General features: G+C 44.3%; 1 protein-coding gene across 1 annotated transcript in view; it reads right to left on the bottom strand.

The window, feature by feature from the left end:
- LOC110489387 (voltage-gated delayed rectifier potassium channel KCNH8-like) overlaps window positions 1-23,330 on the bottom strand; it is a 131,721-nt gene that overhangs the window by 46,765 nt on the left and 61,626 nt on the right. The window contains exons 7-10 of the mRNA XM_090227442.1: window positions 12,355-12,559; window positions 10,643-10,855; window positions 9,593-9,792; window positions 8,135-8,384 (exon numbers count right to left, since the gene is read on the bottom strand). Of these exons, the coding sequence (XP_090083568.1) occupies window positions 8,135-8,384; window positions 9,593-9,792; window positions 10,643-10,855; window positions 12,355-12,559 (868 nt within the window). The remainder of the gene's footprint in view (window positions 1-8,134; window positions 8,385-9,592; window positions 9,793-10,642; window positions 10,856-12,354; window positions 12,560-23,330) is intronic.

The following is a 23,330-nucleotide window of genomic DNA, read 5'->3' as shown; positions in this document are numbered from 1 at the left end:
AACATCTCCACCCCGCTGATCCTCAACACTGGGGCCCCACAAGGGTGCGTTCTGAGCCCTCTCCTGTACTCCCTGTTCACCCACGACTGCGTGGCCATGCACGCCTCCAACTCAATCATCAAGTTTGCGGACGACACTACAGTGGTAGGCTTGATTACCAACAACAACGAGACGGCCTACAGGGAGGAGGTGAGGCCCCTCGGAGTGTGGTGTCAGGAAAATAACCTCACACTCCAACCTCAGGAGGCTGAAGAAATTCGGCTTGTCACCAAAAGCACTCACAAACTTTTACAGATGCACAATCGAGAGCATCCTGTCGTGCTGTATCACCGTCTGGTACGGCAACTGCTCCGCCCACAACCGTAAGGCTCTCCAGAGGGTAGTGAGGTCTGCACAACGCATCACCGGGGACAAACTACCTGCCCTCCAGGACACCTACACCACCCGATGTCACAGGAAGGCCATAAAGATCATCAAGGACCCGAGCCACTGCCTGTTCACCCCGCTATCATCCAGAAGGCGAGGTCAGTACAGGTGCATCAAAGCAGGGACCGAGAGACTGAAAAACAGCTTCTATCTCAAGGCCATCAGACTGTTAAACAGCCACCACTAACATTGAGTGGCTGCTGCCAACATATTGACTGAACTCCAGCCATTTTAATATTGGAAAAATTGATGTAAAAAATGTATCACTAGCCACTTTAAACAATGCCACTTAATATAATGTCTACATACCCTACATTACTCATTTTGTATGTACATACTGTACTCTATACCATCAACTGCATCTTACCATCTTTATGTAATACATGTATCACTAGCCACTTTAAACTATGCCACTTTGTTTACATACCCTACATTACTCATCTCATGTGTATATACTGTACTCGAAACCATCTACTGCAACTTGCCTATGCCGTTCTGTACCATCACTCATTCATATATCTTTATGTACATATTCTTCATCCCTTTACACTTGTGTGTATAAGGTAGTTGTTATGAAATTCTTAGGTTAGATTACTTGTTGGTTATTACTGCATTGTCGGAACTAGAAGCACAAGCATTTCGCTACACTTGCATTAACATCTGCTAACCATGTGTATGCGACAAATAACATTTGATTTGATCTCTCTGTGACTACTCCCCCACCCTGAGTGAGTCTGATCACATCTCTTCAAACTGTCCTGCAGAAGAGGACAGTCACCCCCCCCCCCCCCCCCCCCCCCCCCCCCCCCCCACACCCGGGTCCCACAACTGCACTGCTCCTCCATCATTGAGAGGGATACATTCACAGAGCTGGAGAGAGACATGGTGGAGCTCAGAGCTAGTCCACACAATTCATACAGATCAAACCAGACCAGCACAACAACCCCCCCCCCCCCCCAGAGTGCAGAAGGTGGAGATGGACAGCTGTCTGAGAGAGCTGGCTGCTCTACGGACTGAGATGAGAGAACTTAGAGGCACACATGGCACTGAAGGACGAGGTCAGAGAGCTAAGGTGTTACAGTGATCAGAACACCCCCACAGGCAAGCCAGCAGAACAGCTCACCATCGAGGACACACAAAAGCCAGAGATTGTGCTCCTCATTGACTCAAATGACAAATACATTCATACATACTCTTTTTACCAAACACAAAGTGGCTAAACTCTGGTGTCCAAACACTAAGCATGCCCTGGAGCTGTTGTCAGAGGACAGACTAGGGTCTCCCAGCAACATCATAATTCACACATGCACAAATGACCTGATGGCCAAGCAGGAAAAGGTGGCCACAGCACTCAAGGGAGTGATTGAAAAGCTTCTTCCACTTTCCCCAACGCACAAGTGGCACAAATCTCCATACAGCGGGTGAATTCAAGCATTTCACAAGACTGTGCCTTAAAACCTAATGTCTACCTGGCCCACCACTCCACCCTGGACTTGAACAGCCTTTATTCCCAGGTCTACCTCTACAAGGCAGCAATCCCAACTTTTGCCAGGACCCTGAACGGTAGCACCCTGAAGGACATCACCCTGAACGGTAGCACCCCCCCCCCCCCCCATATCAGACCTATGCTCCTTCTGCCCAGCTCATGCCCACCGCCCCTGCGGCAAGGACCTCAATATGGCAGCAGGACATATGGCTTAAAGAGCAGGAACCGAGACTTCATCAAATAAATTGGCAATACAGACATTGTAATCCTACAAGAAACATGGTATAAAAAGATGGACCCACTGGTTACCCTCTAGGTTACAGAGTCCCATTTTCTTCTACAGAGTCCCATCCACCAAACTACCAGGTGTGAAACAGGGAAGAGATTCAGGGGGTATGCTAATTTAGTATAGAGCAGACCTAACACACTCTATTAAATCAGTCAAAACAGGAACATGTTACATCTGGCTTGAGGAAATGATTTCTAGAGAGAAAAATGTCCTCCTGTGTGTTACCTAACCCTAACCCCCCCAATAGAATCCCCATACTTTAACAATTACAGCTTCTCCATCCTAGAGGGGGAGATCAACAATTTCCAGGCTCAGGGACAAGTACTGGTCTGTGGTGACCTAAATGCCAGAACTGGACAAGAACCCGACACCCTCAGCACACAGGGGGACAAACACCTATCTGGAGGTGATAGCATTCCCTCCCCCATATGCCCCCCTATACAAAACTACGACAACATAACCAACATAAACAGGTCACAACTCCTGCAGCTCTGTCGGAATCTGGGTATGTACATTGTCAATGGTAGGCTTTGAGGGGACTCCTATGGTAGGTACACCTATAGCTGATCTCTTGGCAGTAGTACTGTAGACTACTTTATCACTGACCTCAACCCAGAGTCTCTTAAAGTGTTCACAAACAGTCCACGGACACCCCTATCTGATCACAGCTAAATCCAACTCTACTTGAACAGAGCTATATTCAATCATGAGGCATCAAAGCCAAAGGAACTGAATAATATTAGAAATGCTATCGATGGAAGGAAAATAGTGTGGAAGTCTACCAAAAAACAATTAGGCAACAACAAATTCAATCCCTTCTAGACAATTTCCTGGACAACAGGTTTCACTGTAATAGTGAAGGTGTAAACTTGGCAGTAGAAAACCTAAACAATATTTTTGACCTCCCTATCAAATCTAAACATTTCAAGCAGACAATGTAAGAAAATTAATAACAATGACAAATTATTTGATGAAGAATAAAAATAAAGAAATTGAGAAACCTATCCAACCAAAAACATAGAGACCCAGAAGACCTGAGCCTACACCTTCACAATGGTGAATCACTAAAACAATACAGAAATACACTACGGAAAAAGAAGGAACAGCAAGTCAGACATCAGCTCAATGTATTTGAATAATCCATAGGATCTTCTGGGAAACTTCTGGGAAAACTGGAAAACTCAAAACAAACAACAACATGAAGAGTTATCTATCCAAAATGGAGATGTATGGATAAACCACTTCTCCAATCTCTTTGGCTCTATAACAAAGAACAAACAGCAAAAAGATATACATGATCAAATACAAATCTTAGAATCAAAATATTAAAGACTACCAGAACCAAGTGGATTCTCCAATTATATTGAATGAACTACAGGACAAAATAAAACCCTCCAACCCAAAAAGGCCTGTGGGGTTGATGGTATCCTAAATTAAATTATCAAATATACAGAACACAAATTCCAATTGGCTATACTCTTAAACTCTTTAACATCATCCTCAGCTCTGGCACCTCAATATTTGGAACCAAGAACTGACCACCCCAATTCACAAAAGTGGAGACAAATTTGACCCCAATAACTACAGACCCCAATGCAGCAGGTAGCCTAGTGGTTAGAGCGTTGGGCCTTTAACCAACAAGTTGCTGGGTCGAGTCCCTGAGCTGACAAGGTAAAAATCTGTCGTTCTGCCCCTGAACAAGAAAGTTAACCCACTGTTCCCCATTAGGCCGTCATTGTAAATAAGAATTTGTTCTTAACTGACTTGCCTAGTTAAATAAAACAATATGAGTCAACAGCAACCTTGGGAAAATTCTCTGCATTATCATTAACAGGAGACTCATGCATTTCCTCAAAGAAAACAAGGAACTGAGGAAAATGTCAAATTGGCTTTTTACCAAATTACTGTACAACAGACCACGTATTCATCCTGCACACCCTAATTGACAAACAAACAAACCAAAACGAAGGCAAAGTCTTCTTATGCTTTGTTGATTTCAAAAAAGCCTTTGACTCAATTTGGAATGAGGGCCTGATATACAAATTGATGGAAAGTGGTGTTGTGTCACGTGTGCTCCCTCTCCGGCCTCTAGGTCACCAGGCTGCTCGTTAATAGTGCATAATGACACTCACCTAGAGACTCCATCCCCTCCATGATGACCTGCCCTTTATATGTCCCTCCCTTTGGTTTCTTCCCCAGTTGTCATTGTTCCTGTTTCATGTCGGTGCGCTGTTTGTGGTTCTTGTTTTGTTAATTTATTTATTAAATGTATTCACTCCCTGAACTTGCTTCCCGACTTTCATCGTACATCGATACATGTTTGGGGAAATACAATATTATAAAATCCATGTACACAAACAAGCGTGTGGTTAAAATTGGCCAAAAACACACATTTCTTTCCACAGAGCAACGGGGTGAGACAGGGATGCAGCTTTAGCCCCAACCTCTCCAACATATACAGTGCCTTGCGAAAGTATTCGGCCCCCTTGAACTTTGCGACCTTTTGCCACATTTCAGGCTTCAAACATAAAGATATAAAACTGTATTTTTTGTGAAGAATCAACAACAAGTGGGACACAATCATGAAGTGGAACGACATTTATTGGATAATTCAAACTTTTTTAACAAATCAAAAACTGAAAAATTGGGCGTGCAAAATTATTCAGCCCCCTTTACTTTCAGTGCAGCAAACTCTCTCCAGAAGTTCAGTGAGGATCTCTGAATGATCCAATGTTGACCTAAATGACTAATGATGATAAATACAATCCACCTGTGTGTAATCAAGTCTCCGTATAAATGCACCTGCACTGTGATAGTCTCAGAGGTCCGTCAAAAGCGCAGAGAGCATCATGAAGAACAAGGAACACACCAGGCAGGTCCGAGATACTGTTGTGAAGAAGTTTAAAGCCGGATTTGGATACAAAAAGATTTCCCAAGCTTTAAACATCCCAAGGAGCATTGTGCAAGCGATAATATTGAAATGGAAGGAGTATCAGACCACTGCAAATCTACCAAGACCTGGCCGTCCCTCTAAACTTTCAGCTCATACAAGGAGAAGACTGATCAGAGATGCAGCCAAGAGGCCCATGATCACTCTGGATGAACTGCAGAGATCTACAGCTGAGGTGGGAGACTCTGTCCATAGGACAACAATCAGTCGTATATTGCACAAATCTGGCCTTTATGGAAGAGTGGCAGGAAGAAAGCCATTTCTTAAAGATATCCATAAAAAGTGTTGTTTAAAGTTTGCCACAAGCCACCTGGGAGACACACCAAACATGTGGAAGAAGGTGCTCTGGTCAGATGAAACCAAAATTGAACTTTTTGGCAACAATGCAAAACGTTATGTTTGGCGTAAAAGCAACACCCTGAACACACCATCCCCACTGTCAAACATGGTGGTGGCAGCATCATGGTTTGGGCCTGCTTTTCTTCAGCAGGGACAGGGAAGATGGTTAAAATTGATGGGAAGATGGATGGAGCCAAATACAGGACCATTCTGGAAGAAAACCTGATGGAGTCTGCAAAAGACCTGAGACTGGGACGGAGATTTGTCTTCCAACAAGACAATGATCCAAAACATAAAGCAAAATCTACAATGGAATGGTTCGAAAATAAACATATCCAGGTGTTAGAATGGCCAAGTCAAAGTCCAGACCTGAATCCAATCGAGAATCTGTGGAAAGAACTGAAAACTGCTGTTCACAAATGCTCTCCATCCAACCTCACTGAGCTCGAGCTGTTTTGCAAGGAGGAATGGGAAAAAATGGCAGTCTCTCGATGTGCAAAACTGATAGAGACATACCCCAAGCGACTTACAGCTGTAATCGCAGCAAAAGGTGGTGCTACAAAGTATTAACTTAAGGGGGCTGAATAATTTTGCACGCCCAATTTTTCAGTTTTTGATTTGTTCAAAAAGTTTGAAATCAACTTGTTGTTGATTCTTCACAAAAAAATACAGTTTTATATCTTTATGTTTGAAGCCTGAAATGTGGCAAAAGGTCGCAAGGTTCAAGGGGGCCGAATACTTTCGCAAGGCACTGTATATCAACGAATTGGTGAGGGCACTAGAATAGTCTGCAGCTCCCAGCCTCACCCTACAAGAATCTGAAATCAAATGCCTACTGTTTGCTAATGATCTGGTGCTTCTGTCCCCAACCAAGGAGGGCCTACAGCAGCACCTCGATATTCTGCACAGATTCTGTCAGACCTGGGCCCTGACAGTAAATCTCTGTGACAAAAATAGTGGTGTTCCAAAAAAGGTCCAGTTGCCAGGATCATGAATACAAATTCCTTTTATACACCGTAACCCTAGATCACAAACTATACATACCTCGGCCTAAACATCAGCGCCACAGGTAACTTCCACATAGCTCTGAATGATCTGAGAGACAAGGCATGAAGGGCCTTCTATGCCATCAAAATTAACATAAAATTCGACATGCCAAATATGATCTGGCTAAAAATACTTGATTTGGTTATAGAACCCATTGCCCTTTATGGTTGTTAGGTCCGCTCATCAACCATGAATTCACAAAATGGGACAAACACCAAATTGAGACTGCATGCAGAATTCTGCAAAAATATCCTCTGTGTACAACGTAAAACACCAAATAATGCACAGAGAGCAGAATTAGGCCAATACCCGCTAATGATCAAAATCCAGAAAAGAGCCAAATAAATTCTACAACCACCTAAAACGAAGCAATTCCCAAACCTTCCATAACAAAGCCATCACCTACAGAGAAATTAACCTGGAGAAGAGTCCCCTAAGCAAACTGGTCCTGGAGCTCTGTTCACAAACACAAACAGACCTCACAGAGCCCCAGGACAGCAACACAATTAGACCCAACCAAATCATGAGAAAACAAAAGGATAATTACTTGACACATTGGAAATAATTAATACAGACTCAGTGAGCATAGCCTTGCTATTGAGAAAGGCCGCTGAAAGCAGACCTGGCTCTCAAGAGAAGAAAGGCTATGTGCTCACTGCCCACAAAATGAGCTGCACTTCCTGCCAAATGGATGACCCATATTAGAGACACATATTCCCCTCAGATTACACAGACCAACAAATTTGAAAACAAATCAAATGATCAACTCCCATATCTATTGGGTGAAATATCACAGTGTGCAATCACAGCAGAAAGATTTGTCACCTGTTGCCACAAGAAAAGGGCAACCAGTGAAGAGCAAACACCATTGTAAATACAACCTATATTCATGTTTTTTATTTTCCCTTTTGTACTTTAACTATTTGCACATCATTACAACATGACATTTGAAATGTCTTTATTATTTTGGAACTTCTGTGAGTGTAATGTTTACTGTTCATGTTTATTGATCATTTCACTTTTGTTTATTATCTATTTCACTTGCTTTGGCAATGTTAACATATGTTTCCTATGCCAATAAAGCTCCTTAAATTGAAGAGAGGAAAATATAGAGAAGTGTAGATGGTCTTTCTGTCAGACGCCGTCATACAGCTGGAGGTCAGACACAGTAGCTGTCATAAAGAACAGGGGTTTTCATGGTGAATGGAATGGATGGATAACTCATGGGAGTGACAGGTGACAGAGGACTGTAGATTCCGCCCGACAATGGAAACTATGATCCACAGGTGCCCTGTTGGGATGGAATCAGACAAGTAGCATCACAAAGTGTTCCAACAATGGACTTGGATTCTGTCTGTCTGTTTGTTTGTCTGTGCCTGCCTCCCTGCCTCCCTGCCTCCCTGCCTGTCAGACAGACAGACAGACAGACAGACAGACAGACAGACAGACAGTCTGTCTGTCTGTCGGTCGGCCTGCCTGCTTGTCTGTCTGTCTGCTTGCCTGTCTGCCTGCCTGTCTCTGTATGCCTGCCTGTCTGTCTGTCTGCCTGCCTGCCTGCCTGCCTGTCTCACCCAGTATAGCCAACACCATGTCTCACCCAGTATAGCCAACACCATGCCATCCTTCAGCACCTCCATGGACCCAGAGCAGACAAAGAAGATGGCCTGCAGGGCGTCCCCCTGGCGCAGCAGGTACTCCCCAGGGGCGCAGAACGTGGTCTTGATGTGCAGGGACAGGGAGCGCAGGCACCCCCTGCTGGCCGAGGCAAACAGAGACAGCTCCAATATCTCCTTGTTCAGGTGCATGGTGATGTCAGAGCGCAGCTCATCTGGGAAGTCCTTCAGCAACTGAGGGGAGGGGGAGGTGGACAGAGAGCAAGAGGGAGGGGAGAGAGAGAAGAAGAGAGAAAGGAAGAGGAGAGGGGAAGGAGGAAAGAGGGAGAGAGATTGACAGCCATGGCATGATTGCAGTTGACACTAAACTGTTATCTTGGTCAGTTTTCTCTTGACTTTTTTATTTCTATTATTCATCTCAAGGGACTTCCTGGTTAAATAAAGGTTAAAAAAGGTCAGGTAAATAAATAAAAAGTAATGATGTCACCAAACATCAGCATGTATCAGGCCACTTTGAATGAAGGCACTTTGGTGAAAATATTGCAAGTGTTTTGCAGTTGTGTTGACTTTAGGCTGTGCTGCATGGAGCGAGTTGACACGGCACAACTGGGCATAGTCTTGGGAAGTGGTGGGGCTGAAGTTGCTGCAACAGCCCCTGATAAATCACAATTAAAAAATAATGTACATATATTTTAGTCATTTTAGTCAGAGAAATTAAGTGTTAAGTTCCTTGCTCAAGGGCACCGATACATTTTTCACCTAGTCGGCTCAGGGATTTGAACCAACAACCTTTCGGTTACGGGCCCAACGCTCTTAACCATTACTCATGTATGGCAAAGTGGAGAAAAAACTTTTCAGCAGAGTGGGGAGGAATCTTTACAGATTGTGTTGAATGGACAGAGAGGATCTGATCCTAGATTTTGAGACGCTTCCTGAATACCGGCCCAGACCCTATATTGAGAACTCTGCTTCACACTATTGTTCCCATCACAAAGCACCAGCTACATTTCTATCACAGTAATCAATCTCTCCAATCTCTCCAACATCTAATCCCTGACACACAATGTTTGTCAGTCTCTGTTTCAGCATATAACAGAAAAGTGCTGAGCAGAAAAGATCAATGAGTCATCAGCCCACAGAGGCCCACTTTAATCAACAGGCCTATCTATAATTCATACATCTGTGATTCATCTCCCTATCCTATATGAATGCTTTGCTCTGTTCTGTTATGTGTCTCACAGGCAAACATCTCTCGAGGCATGATTGGCCACTGTCTCACACTCAGCTTCTGTCTCTATCTTTTTCTTGGTCTACCTACGTATCTGTCTCTCTGTCTCAGTGAGTCTCAGTCACTCTCTCTCTCTCTCTCTCCACATTTTCAGCCAAGTCTCTTAATTGTCTACAATCAAAGTTATCATCAAGCCCTTGATTAGTTGAATCACCTCGTTGGAGTCAATGCCGTTGTTGACGGACCATGTGGTCTGGAAGTACTCCAGCATGCGTTGTTTGAGGCCCTGGGGCAGGTGGTGGACTCGGATGAAGTCCTTCAGGTCCTTGGTACGGGTGTGGTACTGGGACCAGCGAGAGTACATCCGCTGGATAATGGCCGTCACGTTACCAAACACCAGGGCGTGCATCAACGCTAGAGGGGGAGGGAGGGAAGCAGGGTTTTGGGGGGTTCAATTAGGATTTGCAGGGGCATGAAATTGGAAGATGGGGTGGCCATGATATTGGTTTGGGGTTAGAGTGTGGGAGTAAAATTGGGGTTGGGGGTTGTTTGGAGGGTTCAATTGGGAGTTGGATGGGCATGAGATTGAGAGGTGGGGCATGAGATTGAGTGAAGAGAAGAAAAAGATTTACTCGAGGCTAATAACTCAATTTCCCCTATATACTGTACACACTAGGTCTGACCTATACCAGACTCTATCTGGGCTGGCTAGGTCTTTGTTTTCATCTCATAAACACTGGGGGGAGACAGGGGAGATGAGGCGTGGGACACACACACATCCACACATCCACACATACATCCACACACACACACACACACACACACACACACACACACACACACACACACACACACACACACACACACACACATACACACACACACACACACACACACACACACACACACACCTTATGTCTCTATCCTCCCTGTGTGTGTGTGTGAGCGTGCGTGTGATTGCCCCCAGGCAGTCGGGGACATTTACCACATCCAGACTCATGAACATCCAGAGGGAGAACACTTGCCACTGTGACCTCATTTAAACCCTCTGCCCCAAAACCAGTTCACGTCTCTGGTTTGAACCAGATAAAACTGGTCCAAACCAACTGATCAGCCACTTTAGTCTTTATCACAGTACAACTAGATGAAACCAGACATAACAAAAATGATGACCATCAACTAAACAGAACTATCTGCCTGGCAGTCACATTTTACATGCATGAATTGTGATGTGTGTATGTGTACTTGTGTGTATCTCCCCTACCTCCGATGAGCATGGTGCAGATGGAGAAGATCTTCTCAGCGTCGGTGTTGGCCGACACGTTGCCGAAGCCCACGCTGGTCAGACTGGACAGGGTGAAGTAGAGAGAAGCGATGTAGACACTCCTCAGAGAGGGACCGCTCAGCCCCGTCCCGTTCACTTCCCCCAGGGGGTCGTAGGGAGACTCTAGACGCTTCCCCAACTCATGGAGCCAGCCTGGAGACAGAGAGGAGGGAGGGAAAGACAGGCTTTGTTCCAATTCTCTACTCTTCTCTCGTACACTCCCTCTCATCATGTAGAAGAAGTGTAAGGAATGTGGTAGAAACTTTCTCCAATCATTCTTGTGAGGCTTTGTTCTGAATGTCTCCCTATTCCCTACGTGGTTTACTTCTTTTCCCCAGAGCCTTGCACTAGCTATGTAAATACATATAACATAATTGGAGCCCAAAATTGGAGTCAACAATATAGCTTCTCTGAGCTGTCTCCACTGTATCCAGAGCCCTGGATGCCTAACATACAAACTGGAGTAATAGCAGGTAGAAACGGACTGCACAGAATGATCATCATTTGGAAAATAATGTGGTGTTAGAAACAACCAGGACAATTTCTGGTCCCAATCCATCCCATAGCAATCCAATCCATAGCAAGTACCTGAGAACCAAAACTGATCCTAGGTCAGGTTCTATCTGTGACGTGAGTGTTGAGATAGTCATCAGGCCCCTGAGACCTCCACCAGACACTGAAGAATGGTAATTGGATATACCTCTCTCACAGAGCTCCTGACACTGACGTGGGATCAGTGTTAAAATACCGTAATTGGGATAGAGCACATTAATCCGGTAGCCCTGATATACTGACCTCAGATCATTTTATGACACTGAGGCTGAGTTAATTGGGGAAAAAAGCATCAGCTTCTCATGGCCCCATCAATACTGACCCAGAATCAGTTTGGAGACGTCAGGTAGAGGTAATTGAGAACAGCACCTGGCTCATCGATACTCACTGAGGATCAGCCCTAGAGGCCTCATTATGTGTTGGATCTGGAGTAGTTCAGGGGAAGTTTGGGCCGATGACTAGTCATTACTGTGGGACTATGCTACTCTGTCAATCATAACCCCAGAAACAAATAAAAACAGGACATGTTTTTTCCCCAGTCACATTTAATTCCCCATGCATGAATATGTTTTAGCATATGTAACAAAGGTCTCACTAGAAATCACTCAAATCAATAAAATAATCAACACAGCCATTAAAACTGCAGAGAGAGATGCTTGCTGGAAAGCTAATATAGGCTAGCCAAAAACAACTATGCATAAGCCATGATATGCTGCGAAAACCAGCTGACACTACCAACCAAAAACACCTACTCACCAAATGTCAGCCCCACCCCTGAGCTCTAAGACAGAACTAGCTGCTCACCGATGTCCGGCTTATTCATTGATGTCCATGGTCTCTAGCCAGGTGACTGATCCCATCCCTGAACCCCTCCAGACAGAACTAGCCACTTACAGATGCGATGCCCACCATACCCCTGATCCATTCTCTGACATGTTCACCCCTCAGATGCTCACCCCTCACCCTCCCACCTCTCTTCCTGACCTCTACTTTCCCCATCTCTGATACCCCCCTCCTCCCCTCCAAGTCAGAACAAGCTGCTCGCTGATGTGATGCCCCAAATCCCTGATCAGACAGAAACAGCCGCTCCCACCACTAACCGATGTCCCAGGAGTAGGCGTTGGCCTCCATCTCCTTCTTGCCGATGACGTACCAGATGCAGGCCATCCAGTGGGCCAGCAGGGCGAACATGGACATGAGCAGGGTGAGCACCACAGTGCTGTGCTGGGAGTACCGGTCCATCTTCTGGAGCAGACGCAGCAGCCGGAGCAGACGCACTGTCTTCAACAGGTGGACTACTGATACCTGGGTGGGGAATGAATGACAGGTGGGGTTCTATTACAGTGATAGCAGATGAGGTACAGAGGGGAGCAAGTGGCAAGAGTCTTCATCGTCATTATCATCCTCCTCCTCCTCAGCTGACTGACACATTTTTGGACTTAAAAGATGCATTTCAGAACCGGCTGCTTCTTGATCAATGTGACCTGCATGACTGCATTATGGAAATGGTAGAGAGGTCGTAGTGAGGATCTGGCATTCACCTGGCATTACCATCGCCTGGCATCACCATCACCTGGCATCACCCTGGCCTGGCATCATCTCTATCTGGCATCACCCATAACTGGCATCCCCATCATCTGGCATCACCAAAAACCTGGCATCACCACTACCTGGCATCACCATTACCTGCCATCCCCACTACCGGGCATCACCACCATCTGGCATCACCATCATCTGACATCACCATTTCCTGGCATCACCATCACCTGGCATCACCACTACCTGGCATCACCATCATCTGGCATCACCAATACTTGGCATTACCACCATCTGACATCACCTGTTATCATCAAACCATCATCTAACTCAGTTTAGGAGCCTGAGATGGCTTATCTATTGAAGGAGTCCTGTTCTATGGATATGACAATGTCCTCCTGTACTTTGTGTAAAAGCATATATGGCTGCCTTAACACAGGCAGCCCAATTCTGATATTTTTTCCACCAGTTGGTCTTTTGACAAATCACATCAGATCTTTTCACATCAGATCTTTTTAAGAGCTGATCTGATTGGTCCCAAGACCAATTAATGGAAAAAATATCAGAATTGTCCTGCCTGTGTAAATGCCTGCGTAAAGTGTAACCCAAGCACAGTTGAAGTCAGAAGTTTATATACACCTTAGCCAAATACATTTAAACTCAGTTTTTCACAATTCCTGACATTTAATCCTAGTAAAATTTCCCTGTTTTAGGTCAGTTATGATCACCACTTTATTTTAAGAATGTGAAATGTCAGAATAATAGTTGAGAGATATATTTCAGCTTTTGTTATAACCTGACAGAGCTTGATAGGATCTGCAGAGAAGAATGGTAGAAACTCCCCAAATACAGGTGTGCCAAGCTTGTAGCATCATACCCAAGAAGGCTCAAGGCTGTCAGTGCATTCAACCAAGGTAGATTAATAACAACATATCACAGTCATAGCAAGTACAATGTTAATGAGAATGCTGGTGCTGTTCAGGCCAACTACAGTTGAAGTCGGAAGTTTACATACACCTTAGCCAAATACATTTAAACTCCTTCCTGACATTTAATCCTAGTAAAAATTCCCTGTTTTAGGTCAGTTAGGATCACCACTTTATTTTAAGAATGTGAAATGTCAGAATAATAGTACATAGAATTATTTATTTTAGCTTTAAGTTCTTTCATCACATTCCCAGTGGGTCAGAAGTGTACATATACTCAATTAGTATTTGATAGCATTGCCTTTAAATTGTTTAACTTGGGTCAAACGTTTCGGGTTGCCTCCACAAGCTTCCCACAATAAGTTGGGTGAATTTTGGCCCAGTCCTCCTGACAGAGCTGGTGGAACTGAGTCAGGTTTCTAGGCCTCCTTGCTCGCACACACTTTTTCAGTTCTGCTCATGTAAGGTGTGCGTACTGGCGGTAGAGAAGACAGGTGCAGGAGAGCAAAGACTGTGTTACAACGGATCAGTTTAATGATAAAAATCACCTTGAACAAAAACAATATATACAATGGGACAAAAAACCCAGACATAACGTGCACAAGCACTTACAATGAACAATACCTGACAAGGACATGTGGGGAACAGAGGGTTAAATACACAACATGTAATTGATGGAATTGAAACCAGGTGTGTGGGAAGACAAGACAAAACAAATGGAAAATGAAAGGTGGATCGGCGATGGCTAGAAGACCGGTGACGTCGATCGCCGAACGTCGTCCGAACAAGGAGAGGGACCGACTTCGGGGGAAGTCGTGACAGCTCACAAATTTTCTATGGCATTGAGGTCAGGGATTTGTGATGGCCACTCCAATACCTTGACTATGTTGTCCTTAAGCTATTTTGCCACAACTTTGGAAGTATGCTTAGGGTCATTGTCCATTTGGAAGACCCATTTGCGACCAAGCTGATGTCTTGAGATGTTGCTTCAATATATTCACATCTTTTTCCTTCTCAAGATGCCATCTATTTTGTGAAGTGCACCAGTCCCTCCTGAAGCAAAGCACCTCCACAACATGATGCTGCACCACCATTCTTCATGGTTGGGATGGTGTTCTTCAGCTTGCAAGCATCCCCCTTTTTCCTCCAAACATAACGATGGTCATTATGGCCAAACCATGTGCAGTTGCAAACCGTAGTCTGGCTTTTTTATGGCGGTTTTGGAGCAGTGGCTTTGTCCTTGCTGAGCGGCCTTTCAGGTTATGTCGATATAGGACTCGTTTTACAGTGGATATAGATACTTTTGAACCTGTTTCCTTCAGCATCTTCACAGCATCGTCACACATCATTGCTCCCGAGGGGCGCAGCGGTCTAAGGCACTGCATCTCAGTGCAAGAGGCGTCATTACAGTCCCTGGTCGAATCCAGACTGTATTACATCTGGCAGTGATTGGGAGTCCCATACTGCAGCGTACAATTGGCCCAGCGTCGTCTGGGTTTGGCCGTCGTTGTAAATAAGAATTTGTTCATAACTTACTTGCCTAGTTAAATAAAGGTAACATATTATTTATTTTTTATTACAAATTAAATCTGCATCATCATTGTTGTCAGCACTATCTTTCAAAGCAGATCAGCAATATTAAAATCTATAAAATTATACCAATGGCATCATTAAAAAATCATCATCATCCTCATCATCCGTCTTGTGATCTTCAGCAGGAATATAGTTCTCCTCCATGCTTTGAGTAAATACACTGCTGCATATTCTCACACTTCTTTCATTTCTTTGACATTTGAGTGCTTGGTGCTGAAGGCACTGTGAGAGAGAACGAATGCAGAGAGTGATTTCCTGTGAACAGGAACTCACGAATGCCCTGTGTGTGCGTGCCAAATAGTACCCTATTCCTTATACAGCGCACTACATTTAACCAGAGCCCAACGGGTCCTGGTCAAAAGTAGTGCACTATATTGTGAATAGGGTGCCATTTGGTACACACTGCGTCTTTAACAAGGCAATGAAAATGAGCAGCAATCTCCCCTTGCCACCCAGGCTGATAGTAAAGCTATAGCTCACTGCAACAATGCTGTAAACTCAGAACCACACAAACAGTAAACCAATGGCAATAAACCAGTGCTGAGCTATACAAAATACACAACCATGTCTGAGGTCAAAGTAAGCACTTTCTAAAGTCCCTTCAAAGCCCTGTTCCATTTCAAATCCCACTAGCTGTCCAATCCGTACGTTCCCTCTCTATAACAACTGATTTCAGGCCTGTTAAAATGCTCATATGGCAACAATAAAGAGTGTTTCTGACTGACAAGGATCTTTCAGTGAAAAAATAGCAATCATACACTTCACTTCAGGTGGGCTGTAAGTGTGTGATGAAAGTCTTTGTGTGTGTGTGTAAATCTCTATCCACTTACATATGCTTTCACCTCTCTCTCTCTCTCTCTCTCTCTCTCTCTCTCTCTTTCTCTCCCCCTCCCTCCCTCCCTCCCTCCCTCCCTCCCTCCCTCCCTCCCTCCCATACAATGTGAAGCACATTATAGCAGTTTCCCAGAAAGACTTCGGAACTGCTCCTCAGGCAATCTCGAACAGCAGTCCATCATAACACAGCTCCTTAGACCTTAGCCACCACACACACACACACACACACACACACACACACACACACACACACACACACACACACACACACACACACACACACACACACACATACATATTTACAAACAGCCTTTTCTCTGGGACTAACTGAGAAATAGTGGGAGAATGTGTGTGTGTGTGTACATTTGCATGCTTGTGCGTGTGTGTGTGCGCGCAGGTTTGCGCAAATGGAGGGGGAAGATGGTCAAGAGTAAGAAAGTGGGCCAGTAATTGTGTAGAAAGGTAACAAAACAGAAAGGAGGCACTTTCAAGAAAGGGAGAAGGACAATGGGAAAATAGAGATGAAGGGTAGAGAGGAAGTGGATTTAAAAGAGAGAGAGAGAGAGAGAGAGAGAAAAAAAAAATAGAAAGAGAGAGTGAGAGAGAGTGAGAAAGAGAGAAAGAATCAGATAGAAAGAGAGTCAGAGAGAAAGAGCGAGATAGAGTCAAAGAGAGAGCAAAAGAGAGAGTCAGACAGACAGACAGACAGACAGACCAATCAATAACCCCCAAACTAACCATGCCCACACCCCATTTAGAACCCCTCAGATCAGAACCCCTATGCCAAAGGTGCTTCCACAAAGCTTCCACAAATTACCGAGCAAAGGGTCTGAATACTTAAGTAAATGTGATAGTTCAGTTTTTTATTTTCATAAATTTGCAGATATTCTAAAAACCTGTTTTTGCTTTATCATTATGGGGTATAGTGTGAAAATTAATGAGGAAAAAATTTATTTAAGCAATTTTAGAATAAGGTTGCAACATAACAAAATGTGGAAATAGTAAAATGGTCTGAATACTTTCAGAATACACTGTAAACGGCAAAACTGGACAAGAACTTGACACCCTCAGCAAACAAGGGGACAAACACCTACCTGAAGGTGACAGGGTTCCCTCCCACATATGCCCCCCTAGACACAACTACGACAACATAACCAACAAAAACATGTCACAACTCCTGCAGTTCTGTCGCACGCTGGGTATGTATGTTGTTAATGGTAGGCTTCGAGGGGACTCAGTGGGTAGGTACACCTACGGTACGTACAATTATAGCTCATCTGTTTGCAGTAGTACTGTAGAATACTTTATCATTGATGTCAAGCCAAATTCTCTCAGAGCGTTCACAGTCAGCCCACTGACACCCCTGTCAGATCACAGTAAAATCACAGTCTACTGGAACAGAGCAATACTCAATCACGAGACATCAAAGCCAAAGGAACTGAATAATATTAAGAAACGCTATTGATGGATGGAAAGTAATGTGGAAACCTACTAAAAAACAATTAGGCAACAACAAATTCAACCCTTGTTAGCCTTTTGTGACTACGGGGCAGTATTTTCAATTTTGGACGTTCCCGTAGTAAACGGGATATTTTGTCAGGACAAGATGCTAGAATATGCATATAATTGACAGCTTAGGATAGAAAACACTCTAAAGTTTCCAAAACTGTAAAAATATTGTCTGTGAGTATAGCCTGAGAAAAATCCAATCCGGAAGTGCCTCATGTTTTGAAAGCGCTGCGTTCCATTGCGTCCCTATTGAGCAGTGAATGGGCTATCAACCAGATTACTGTTTCTCTGTATTCCCGAAGGTGTCTACAGCATTGTGACGTAGTTTTACGCATTTATGTTGAAGAATACCCTTGCGCAAGTGGTCACCTGATACTCCCAGAGAGATTCTCGTGTAAAATACAGAGGTAGCCATTACTCCAATCGGTCCTACTGAAAAACGAATTGCCCCAATAGATATATTATCGAATAGATATTTGAAAAACACCTTGAGGATTGATTATAAACAACGTTTGCCATGTTTCTGTCGATATTATGGAGCTAATTTGGAATATTTTTTTCCGATTTCCGGGCGATTTCTCAGCCAAACGTGAAGACCAAACGGAGCTATTTCGCCTACAAAAATAATATTTTGGGAAAAAAGGAGCATTTGCTATCTAACTGGGAGTCTCGTGAGTGAAAACATCCGAAGCTCATCAAAGGTAAACAATTTAATTTGATTGCTTTTCTGATTTCCGTGACCAAGTTACCTGCTGCTAGCTGGACAAAATGCTATGCTAAGCTATCGATAAACTTACACAAATGCTTGTCTAGCTTTGGCTGTAAAGCATATTTTTGAAAATCTGAGATGACAGGGTGATTAACAAAAGGCTAAGCTGTGTCTCAATATATTTCACTTGTGATTTTCATGAATAGGAATATTTTCTAGGAATATTTATGTCCGTTGCATTATGCTAATTAGTGTTAGTCGATGATTACGCTCCCTCATGCGGGATGGGGAGTCACTAGAGGCTAATTAGACAACTTCTTGGACAAAATGTTGAACTCTAATAATGAAGGTGTAAACTTGGCAGTAGAAAACCTACAGTAAACAGTATACAGTGGGGCAAAAAAAGTATTTAGTCAGCCACCAATTGTGCAAGTTCTCCCACTTAAAAAGAAGAGAGAGCCCTGTAATTTTCATCATAGGTACACTTCAACAATGACAGACAAAATGAGAAAAAAATCCAGAAAATCACATTGTAGGATTTTAAATGTATTTATGGTGAAAAATAAGTATTTGGTCAATAACAAAAGTTTATCTCAATTATTATATACCCTTTGTTGGCAATGACAGAGGTCAAACGTTTTCTGTAAGTCTTCACAAGGTTTTCACACATTGTTGCTGGTATTTTGGCCCATTCCTACATGCAGATCTCCTCTAGAGCAGTGATGTTTTGGGGCTGTTGCTGGGCAACACGGACTTTCAACTCCCTCCAAAGATTTTCTATGGGGTTGAGATCTGGAGACTGGCTAGGCCACTCCAGGACCTTGAAATGCTTCTTACGAAGCCACTCCTTCATTGCCCGGGTGGTGTGTTTGGGATCATTGTCATGCTGAAAGACCCAGCCACGTTTCATCTTCAATGCCCTTGCTGATGGAAGGAGGTTTTCACTCAAAATCTCACGATACATGGCCCCATTCATTCTTTCCTTTACACGGATCAGTCGTCCTGGTCCCTTTGCAGAAAAACAGCCCCAAAGCATGATGTTTCCACCCCAATGCTTCACAGTATGTATGGTGTTCTTTGGATGCAACTCAGCATTCTTTGTCCTCCAAACACGACGAGTTGAGTTTTTACCAAAAAGTTATGTTTTGGTTTCATCTGACCATATGACATTCTCCCAATCTTCTTCTGGATCATCCAAATGCTCTCTAGCAAACTTCAGACGGGTCTGGACATGTACTGGCTTAAGCAGGGGGACACGTCAGGCACTGCAGGATTTGAGTCCCTGGCGGCGTAGTGTGTTACTGATGGTAGGCTTTGTTACTTTGGTCCCAGCTCTCTGCAGGTCATTCACTAGGTCCCCCCGTGTGGTTCTGGGATTTTTGCTCACCGTTCTTGTGATCATTTTGACCCCACGGGGTGAGATCTTGCGTGGAGCCCCAGATCGAGGGAGATTATCAGTGGTCTTGTATGTCTTCCATTTCCTAATAATTGCTCCCACAGTTGATTTCTTCAAACCAAGTTGCTTACCTATTGCAGATTCAGTCTTCCCAGCCTGGTGCAGGTCTACAATTTTGTTTCTGGTGCCCTTTGACAGCTCTTTGGTCTTGGCCATAGTGGAGTTTGGAGTGTGACTGTTTGAGGTTGTGGACAGGTGTCTGTTATACTGCTAACAAGTTCAAACAGGTGCCATTAATACAGGTAATGAGTGGAGGACAGAGGAGCCTCTTAAAGAAGAGGTTACAGGTCTGTGATAGCCAGAAATCTTGCTTGTTTGTAGGTGACCAAATACTTATTTTCCACCATAATTTGCAAATAAATTCATTAAAAATCCTACAATGTGATTTTCTGGATTTTCTTTCTCATTTTGTCTGTCATAGTTGAAGTGTACCTACCTACCTATCTTTTTAAGTGGGAGAACTTGCACAATTGGTGGCTGACTAAATACTTTTTTGCCCCACTGTACATAATATGACATTTCAAATGACTCTATTCCTTTTGAGCTTCTGTGAATGTAATGTATACTGTACATTTTATATTGTTTATTTCACTTTTGTTCATTATCAATTTCACTTGATTTGGCAATATAAACTTTTGTTTCCCATGCCAATAATGCCCATTGAATTGAATTGAATTGAATTTGAGAGAGAGAGAGAGAGAGAGAGAGAGAGAGAGAGAGAGAGAGCGAGAGAGATGGTGTCACATAACTCCAAACGCAGGTGATTTTGTCACACCCTGATCTGTTTCACCTGTCTTGTGATTGTCTCCACCCCCTCCAGGTGTCTCCAATTACCTCATGTATATTTATACCTGTGTTTTCTGTTTGTCTGTTGCCAGTTTGTCTTGTGCCATCAAGTCCTACCAGTGTGTTCCATGTGTGCAATCTTTTTGTTGCTTTTTCTAGTCATCCCAGTTTTGGCCTTTGTGCCTTTCCTGAGCCTGCCTGCCTGCCTGCCTGCCTGCTGCCCTGACGCTGCCCTGACCCTGCCTGCTGCCCTGACCCTGCCTGCTGCCCTGACCCTGCCTGCTGCCCTGACCCTGCCTGCCTGCTGCCCTGACCCTGCCTGCCTGCTGCCCTGACCCTGCCTGCCTGCTGCCCTGACCCTGCCTGCCTTCTGCCCTGACCCTGCCTGCCTTCTGCCCTGACCCTGCCTGCCTGCTGTCCTGACCCTGCCTGCCTGCTGTCCTGTGCCTGCTGTCCTGACCCTGCCTGCCTGCTGTCCTGACCCTGCCTGCCTGCTGTCCTGACCCTGCCTGCCTGCTGTCCTGACCCTGCCTGCTGTCCTGACCCTGCCTGCCTGCCTGCTGTCCTGACCCTGCCTGCCTGCTGTCCTGTACCTGCCTGCCTGCTGTCCTGTACCTGCCTGCCTGCTGTCCTGACCCTGCCTGCCTGCTGTCCTGACCCTGCCTGCCTGCTGTCCTGACCCTGCCTACCGATTGCCTGCCACTTGTACTGAAATAAACTCTGAGACTCGTAGTATCTGCCTCCGGGTCTTAGCCTGAGCCCTGATAGATGTGTACATCTCTCACCACCAACACTCTCACTACCTTCTATATCCAACTTATTCCTCATTTTGTTCTTTCATCTTAAATTTCTCCTTGTCAGGTGTACAATTACCATTTCATAACTATGGCTTTGCCCACCACTGTTTCCAAGGTAGTGCTGTAACAATCATTATCGCTCTCCCTCCAGCCACACCCCCAGCTCAACGACCCAATCAGAGAAGGCCATCCTCCCACTGATTCCACACAATGTTTGTTTTGTATTAGCCACAGAAGATTAAGACCATGAGAAACCATGCTGCGAACTGTGCAACTGGGACATTCACATATCAACCATCCCTCTAGTGCCTACTGAAGACAGAATCCATAAGAGTCATAATCATCCCAGCAATCAAGTATTAATAAATAGATTAACTGCCAATGGCCTCAGTGACACGACATCATAACCACTAGAAACTCTTGGAAGACAATGGAATTAAATAAAAAGTCTTTATTGTTATGTGTCTTGTACTTTTAACAAGCTTTTTTAATTTCATTCTGTAGTCTTCCAAGAGTGTCTGAATCTCCTCTCTCCTTCAGTTTGCTTCTAAATTCATGCACGTTGGTTGGAGAGCAAGGTAGCGACAGTGATCCCTTCCATTCTCACCATAACCATTATAGGATTATAATGGGACTTTGACCTTCTGAGCGTCATAGTGTTGGATAGAAGTCATTGTTGTATACAGTAGATTAGGAATTTGAAGTGGTTAACCGGAGTCAATATACTCTTAGAAAAAAAGGTACTATCCAGAAACTAAAAGGGTTCTTCGACTGTCTCGATTGGAGAACCCTTTGAAGAACCCTTTTTGGTTCCATCTAGAACCCTTTCCACAGAGGGTTCTACATGGAATAGGAAAGGGTTCTACCTGGAACCAAAAAGGGTTCTCATGTGGGGACAGCTGAAGAATTATTTTGGAACCCTTATAGGATCTTCCTCTGTGTCTCCATTCTACATGAGATGCATCTGGGATAGATGCACCTGACTCCTATCCCTGCTTTAGTACTGGGTTACAGAGAATGGAAATTGAGAATACAAATATTGTACTACTTATGGAGAGAGAGAGAGAAATAGAGTGAGAGAGGAAGAGAGAGAGTGGAGGTACTGTGAGGAGAAGATGGAAAACGAAAGAGAAAGGAGAAACAGAAACGAAAACAACAGAGGGTCAAGGGGAAGAGAGTGAACATCGAGAAACTGAATGAGAATGAGAGAGAGTTAAAGGCAGGAGAGAAAGAGAAAGGGAGAGTCAGCACAGGGACCCCTTGTCTCATTCTGGTGAAATATGGCCTACAGCCTTAGCAGGGACATCACTCCAGACACTCGACAATTACCCTGCGTGGCTGGGCTCCCCTGGCATCGCCCCCACCGGCCCCGGTGGCTGCATGCTCAAACCAGTGTCCTCTGGGACACCATGGTATTTTCACTAATAGAGTCTGGAACCAAGCAGTGCTTACGCCCGGAGCACTTGAGCACCCTGTCATTCTCCCTCTCTCCCTCTCTCCCTTTCTCTCCCTCTCTCCTTCTCTCTCTCTCGATCTCTGTCTCTTTGTCTTGTCACCATTTCTATCCATTTCTTTCTTTGATGAACTCTCTCTCCATCTCACCTTTACCATTCCCTCTCTCACTCTTTTATTATTTACTCTTGTATTATTTACTCTCTCATTGTCTATGTATTTTCTCCCCCCTTTCTCTCTCCCTCTATATATCTCTTTCTCTCTACCTCTATATATCTATTTCTCTCTCCCTCTATATCTCTCTTTCTCTCTCCCTCTATATCTCTCTTTCTCTCTCCCTCAATATATCTCTTTCTCTCTACCTCTATATCTCTCTTTCTCTCTCCCTCTATACCTCTCTTTCTCTCTCCCTCTATACCTCTCTTTCTCTCTCCCTCTATACCTCTCTCCCTCTATATCTCTCTTTCTCTCTCCCTCT

This window comes from Oncorhynchus mykiss, chromosome 30 (assembly GCF_057628025.1).
Source record: "Oncorhynchus mykiss isolate SJ-2025 chromosome 30, ASM5762802v1, whole genome shotgun sequence".
NCBI lineage: Eukaryota > Metazoa > Chordata > Actinopteri > Salmoniformes > Salmonidae > Oncorhynchus > Oncorhynchus mykiss.
The sequence above is the reverse complement of the archived record's forward strand: the minus strand, read 5'-3'. Positions and strand labels throughout refer to the sequence as shown.